Source organism: Anopheles bellator, chromosome 2 (genome assembly GCF_943735745.2).
Source record: "Anopheles bellator chromosome 2, idAnoBellAS_SP24_06.2, whole genome shotgun sequence".
NCBI lineage: Eukaryota > Metazoa > Arthropoda > Insecta > Diptera > Culicidae > Anopheles > Anopheles bellator.
Genome location: NC_071286.1, coordinates 34,176,466 through 34,182,941, shown reverse-complemented (window position 1 = coordinate 34,182,941; position 6,476 = coordinate 34,176,466). Strand labels below are relative to the sequence as shown.

Sequence of the window (6,476 nt, the reverse complement as noted above, 5' to 3'; positions counted from 1 at the left end):
TAGCGAATGTATGTTTAGCTGTAGAAAACAAACGATTTTGAAAAATACGAAGAAGACAAACTATTTTTTTTAATCTTGAAGAACGTTGTGTTCCGTATTAATTAATCCGATTTCTTAATTCTACCAACATAATAGATTTAACGCTGGGCACCATGGAAGATGAATGGGACAGAGTAATTCTTATTGAACTTTATCAATTCATACACACAATCTTGATGTTTACCCAAACTTTGAGAAGAAACATGAAACGTTCAAGGAATGAAAACAATGAAGCGTTTTGCACAGTTTAAGGGCAACTGGAGTTGATTTATGAGTAATAATAACTTGAATTCTCATATGATTTGATATTCAAATGCTGTATTCAGGTTGAGAAGCGCACGGTGAAGAACTCATTGGTTTGATTCCCATCTTGTGAAATGACTAAAACCTCAAAACACTGTAAATTAATTGGTAAAAAATGTAAAATAGTCATCAATATGAGTTTTAATGGTGAAAGAACCAACAATAGTGCAAACGTATTCGACAAAACCAGGGCAGCAGTCGACTAAAGAGCGACTACGACTTAATCGATGTTTTCGAATGACTAAAGTTAATTTTTCATCCACAACGCTCATCACATCTTTTCTTTTCTTGAACTAAGTTAAATCTAAATTATGAGAATCTGATAACAATTCCATCACTGCTCACAAAGATTGGTTTTGGTAATGGCATTTGGATTTAATGCCGTACAAAATAAACGGTTTTCCAAAGGCGATTAATAGTCCAATTCTTTGTGTTTCTTCAGGCGAACCGATATTATGAGACGATCACAATACAGCTCACTGATAGTCATAAACATCTTTGTAAAAAAGAAACTTGAGAATTAGGTTCCTCATCTCTCCCTTTCAGACAAATTTCGTACTAAATCATTCTTTCAAAACAACAAACCATCGTGCCCTAAATCGAAGCTGCAGAAGTCCAAACTGCACAAATTGCAGCATGCATCATTTGCCCGTGAAGATACTATTCTAAATAAAGCGTAATGACCTGAGCAGATACAAAAGATTCAATCAAACAAAACGTTTACTTATGAAGTATTTCATAAGGGGATGCAGACAAATTCCGGGTTCCACAGCAATAAAACCGTTAAACATAAAAATTGAACCCTAACCACTTGCCGATCCCGATGCTCGAATGTTTCGTGACTGTCTGAATTGACTGGTTGTTTATTGGGGAAAGCCACTTACACCCAAATATTCCATCGTAAAGCATCCCAATTTCGGGACAGTTCCGTGTTTTTCCCGGCGATAACCCCGAGCCGAGCCTGCCAGAACAGCGTGCACCTACATCATGCCGGGTCCCTCGCGAGGTTACGCATTTAATTTCCCATTCGCCGGTTCCCCGGAGCCGCGGGCCCGGCCGGCGAGGCTCTATCTGTGATGGGAAATTAATGAGTGGCACCAATCGACCGGCGGGGGAAATCCAAAGCAAAGAAAGTACCGAGTTGGGGTCCCGGGTCCGCCGGGCACGATTTATGGTGTTTTCCCATTTTCCCATTCCGCCCGGAGCGGGGCCCGGGCCGAGCCAGTGGCCACTTACGGCGCAGTCAAAGGGACTACGCCGCGCAAGGGTTATCCCGGCTAATCGTTTCCTTGACAGAACGTAAAACAGATGCCCTCTCGGTGGCCTCGCTCGCCAATGTGGGCCACGCGGTGTGGAGGCTTAGTTTTCCCGGGACCGCGCACCCAGAACGCGGCCGAACAGTTCCGCGTTCCGCGACGGGGAATCGAATGAATGAATCGATCATCATTTCGGGTGGGTCGATAAAGGTGCCCCCTCCCATACCCTCTATTTGCTCGGCGAGCACCCCGAATCAGGTTTCATTGCCGGCGCTGGGGCCATTCTTGACAGTTAGCGCGCTGATGGTGTCTTTGGGGGGGGATTCCGGGGCTCGCTTTTTTGCTGTCTACTTCGTTAATACACTATCAAATTACGATTGACCCAAGGCAAACGTCGTCGTGAGCTGTGCGCCGGATGAGCCAGATGTGTAGTGTCACGGCTCGCGGACGCTGGATGATGGATTCGTGACGTGACGGCCGCCCAGTGATCGGTTTCTTTCGCTGTCCCAATGGTGTGGTAATGACGTGTGGACTTTGCTCACGCTGCTGCCTATTTTATTATCCGAAAAGGAAAAAGGACCACATTCAGGCCGGGGGCTCTATGTACAGAGAGATGCTGATATTCGTCGCCGCGCGGTCACCGCTACCAGTAGGCCGGTTTCTGGTCGTAGAACGCGTTCGTCGAGGCAGGTGGCGGAGGCGTCCCGTACTGGTCCGAGTAGTGGATGCCGTAAGCGGAATACGGCGGTGGCGGTGGAGGTGCCCCTCCGGACGTCGGTGGTCCCAGGCTTACGGAGCCCACGAGCGATGGTCCGTAGGTGGCCGGAGTCGAGCCGAGGGCGACGCTCAGGTCATCGTAGTCCTTGCCGCTGGACCCGGAGTCACTGGAGGGGCAGTGGACGCCCGGCGGCCCCGGTGCGTCACACTTCAACGATGGTGGCCCCGTCTCGAGCTGCACGCGTTTGGACTTGTAGCGCCGGTTCTGGAACCAGATCTTAACCTGCGTCGGGGTGAGCTTCAGGAGGCTGGCCAGGGTTTCGCGCTCCGGCGCGGACAGGTAACGCTGCTGGCGGAACCGCCGCTCCAGCTCCAGGACTTGGGCCTGCGAGAAGAGGATGCGCGGTTTCCGCTTCGAGCGCAGCTTCCCGTTCTTGCGCAGCTCGCAGCGCGATGACGTCACCAGTTGGGTGTTGCTTTCCTCTGCGAAAAGGGAGAGAAAGTCCCCAGAGGTAAGCGTGAGGGAGGTGAATATTCCAAACAGGAACTCCCAGGGGACTCCAAGGACTTACTTTGCAGCATCTCGTCCTCATTGTTGTTGTTGTTCATTTGGCAGAGGCTGTCCAGTTCCTGCACGTGCTCGGACGTGACACAGGTCGTTGGGCTCGTGAAGCACTCGTCCTTCAGCTTGGTCGGCGTGGCACCGATGGGACTGACCGGGCTCGGCAGCTCGTCCAGGCTCGTGTCCAGAATGATGCTTCGGACGTCCTGAGCTTGAAAGTGGCACTGTTGGTCTCCGGCGTTACGTGTCCTGCCGCCCGATCCGGCGTAGCTGGGCTGGTCTAGCTCTGAGCTGAGGGCTGAGGCCGAGGAGGCCGAGGACACGGGCCCACCAGCGTGGTAGCCGAAGGACTGTACGTGGGAGTAGTGCGGGGGTGGCCCATGCCCGGAACCTGAAGTCGCGGACGCCGACGGGCTGGTGAAGTCGTACGACGATGGTCCGTAGCCGAGATCGTGGTGGTGAGGGTGGGCTTGCGACAGATAGCCGTGAGGTATCAGACCGTACGGATCCGACGAGTGATACGCCGGGTCGTACCCGGAGTAGTTGGCGTACGGCGAGAAGTGACCGGAAGAGCTGCGGAACGCAAAAGGTGGTAAAGAGAATTGCCGTCAAACGAACCGTCGGAGGATAAAAGGGTTTCTGCAGAACTAAGAGCCGGAACTGAAGCTGAAGTAATACGTGGGCTAAAAAGTCGCGAACCTAACGCAGGAATGACGTTAATCTTATTACCGCTTTTTCACTTAGTACTAGCCTTCAAAGGAAAGCTGCTCAAACCTAATGATATTCTACTCCCAAGTTTGTGATTTTAAACGGCCTCTTGCTGGGAAAAAATACCGTATAACCGAAGCAATGGGTTGAAAAATGTTATAAGAGCTCTGCTCCATCATAAATATTAATAAAACGTTGGTTTGCGTACTTCAAACGTGGTCCGATAGATACTCCGATCATGCAGAATGTAGTGGACATCCAATGAGGTGGTAACACCATTAAAACATAGAAAAATCATTTCGAATGATCGAAACTTAAAGTTGCGTCAGTTAGCTGACATTGTGAAAATATCAAAAGAACGTGTTGACTTTGAATTGCATGAACTTTTGACTATGAGTAAGTTCTGTTCAAATTGGCTGCCGCGTTTGCTCATTGTTAACTAGAAACAAGAACGTGTTGTTAATTCTGAGCAGTGTTGGGCCATTTTTAAATGTAACAAACCGCAATTTAAACGTCGGCATGTGACAATGAATGAAACATGGATCCATTACTTCACTCCGAAATCATCATCATCATCAACGATCGTCATCTGAGTATAATGAAACTTGTGAATCTCGTCCAAAGCGTCCGAAAGCATAAAAATCGGCTGGAATGGTCTATGTCCTCGTTATTTTGGGATATGCCTGATATTCATCGACTATCATGAGAAGGGAAAAACCATCTACAGTACATACTATCGCACAACACACCCAACCTGCTCAACCAAATGTAAATTAGTTAAGAAATAAGCCAAATAATCTAAAGTTAGATAAGGAAATAATTTAGTTATGTTTAAGTTACATTAAAACCAACCAGCGCAGGTTTTTTCTCACTACTACTACTACTACTAGTAAATACTATATAGCGTTATTGGAGCGTTTCGTTATCAAAATGGCAAAGAAACTTATTTTGTTTCATCACGACAAAGGCACCATGTCATAAGTCAATCAAAATAAATGCGAAACTAACTGAATTGAACATCGAATTGCTCCTACATTTACCGTATTGGTCAGATGGGGTTCCCAGCAACTGCTGGTAATTCACAGATCTTAGAAAAAGGTCAAAGATGATTGTGTGACTCTTGATGGAGATTACTATTTTCAACCCATGCGTCAGATCCTATTTGGAGAGTTTTGTCTGGGATTCCTCAATGTTGCCAATGTGGGCCATCAATGAACGACACGCATTGGACCACAGCTAAACGATTCCTGAACGAGTCACAAACCTTTCCATTTGACAGTTGAGATATCCACCGTCCACCGTTCCAGCGCCGGACTCGACCATATTGAGGTTCAGGATGTCCTTCACCGAGAAGGGCGTGTTGTTGTTGGATTCGCTACCGGTGCAGCTATCGGAGTGCGTCACGTCGTAGTATCCTTGCTGCAGCATTTTCTGCTCGGGGCCCAGACACAAAGACACTCGTACGCACCACTCCACAGAGACAATTGGTGCCGCTTCACTATTTTGCTTCAATTTCGCACTCAGTTCGTCACAAGAGGCACTTCACGCAAAACCCGAACCACTCGTCTATGCACACATTTGCCACACAACCGGCCAGTCGGGAAATTGCGAAGAAATTGCCCAGAAAAAGGGGGTTTCTTGCGTGTCCTGAACACGTCCAACGTCCTTTCGGCGTAACCGCACTCGAGTGACTGGCCGCTGCTACTAGTGTGCCGTCGACATTCCGATACACGCTCCGACTCTCGGTTCTGGCCCACGCAACCACACGCAACTCGGAACTCGGCACGGGCCAGAAAGAGATACCTTTCGCGTGGAGGGAAATTTGGAAATTACCATAGAGCACGCAAAGCCGTCCCGCTCCTTCTTGCGCTTGGTCTGGGGCCGTCTTTTTCACTCTCTCGGCCCAGCTTTTCCTTACCGAGCCGAGTGCCATCCGGCAGATGATCAATCGAACGCTATCTGAGAGACCGACTTGCGGTGGTTACACCCGGCGATGGCGGCTGTTGGTGGCCGACTACTAAGGGGGGATGCCCGGGAGGGGTTCGGTCGGGCGCGTCTTGCGCAGTCGCCAGGACGGACAGTTCCCGCCAGCAGCATCTGCCAATGCCGAGCCGAGGAATCGAAGCCAGGCCGTTCAAGATGGCGGCTTCGGAAGGTGTGCGTAGAGATAATCGACCTGGTGGCCACGTGGTTTCCGCCGCCGAGATGTTTTATGGACCCGAGATTTGTTGGCCGGACCAAGAAGACAAACCTTGGCAAGCGCGCAGCCAGGGATTGAGGGAATCGGTGAAGGCCGGACGACGGGCCAGGACGACAAGCCAGTGCCCGGGTTCGTCCTGCCACACGGACGAATGGCGGGACGACACATCTGGAAGCAATGCTCAATGTCCAATTTGTTTGATTTGTGTTTCGTGGTTCTTCGCTGGCGTCGCCCCTCGCTGACTCGGTCTGTCGCCGTTACCGCAGCGACGGAGACCTCCTAGATTTTCGGACCCGACCCGCGCCACGGTTTGGGTCTGTTTTACATAATCGAACGGGATTGCGTCGGATGCGCCCGGCCGGGAACCCAACATTGCAGCCGAGCGCTGCCAATGTCGTCGAAGGATGTCGTCCCGTGTCTAGACGAACGACGACAGGGACGACGGAACGCAGGGACAACAATGTCACAGCCAGCGAGGAGCGAGGGGATGCATGTACAGTGCTCTACAAGTACTGGCTCTGAAGGGATCTTGACTTGCAACCCGACACCCGCGTCGGTCAAAGCCGGGGAATTCAATGTCAACAGAGAGAGAGTGAGTTGTCAGTGATACGGGGCCGGAATACGGAATCGGGGCCACTCTCAAAGGATTCCATTGTCGGCCGTGAGTTGGTGAGTTTGTTGTTCGATTTTT

At 50.1% G+C, this 6,476-nt stretch overlaps 1 protein-coding gene across 1 annotated transcript; it reads right to left on the bottom strand.

Moving 5' to 3' along the window:
- Window positions 1-2,241: 2,241 nt before the first annotated feature.
- On the bottom strand, window positions 2,242-5,013 carry LOC131210913 (muscle-specific homeobox protein tinman-like). Its single transcript, XM_058204233.1, has 3 exons — window positions 4,850-5,013; window positions 2,888-3,450; window positions 2,242-2,798 (listed from the first exon to the last, which is right to left on the bottom strand). The coding sequence occupies exons 1-3, from the start codon at window positions 5,011-5,013 to the stop codon at window positions 2,242-2,244; spliced, it is 1,284 nt and encodes a 427-aa protein (XP_058060216.1).
- Between the last annotated feature and the right edge of the window lie 1,463 nt (window positions 5,014-6,476).

Excerpts from the sequence above, each read along its gene's own strand:
- LOC131210913 (XM_058204233.1), bottom strand. The coding sequence starts at position 5,013 with ATGCTGCAGCAAGGATACTACGACGTGACGCACTCCGATAGCTGCACC. Across the intron at positions 3,451-4,849 it reads CTCAACTGTCAAATGGAAAG|CTCTTCCGGTCACTTCTCGC; the intron begins GTTTGTGACTCG and ends TGCGTTCCGCAG. Across the intron at positions 2,799-2,887 it reads TGAGGACGAGATGCTGCAAA|AGGAAAGCAACACCCAACTG; the intron begins GTAAGTCCTTGG and ends CCCTTTTCGCAG.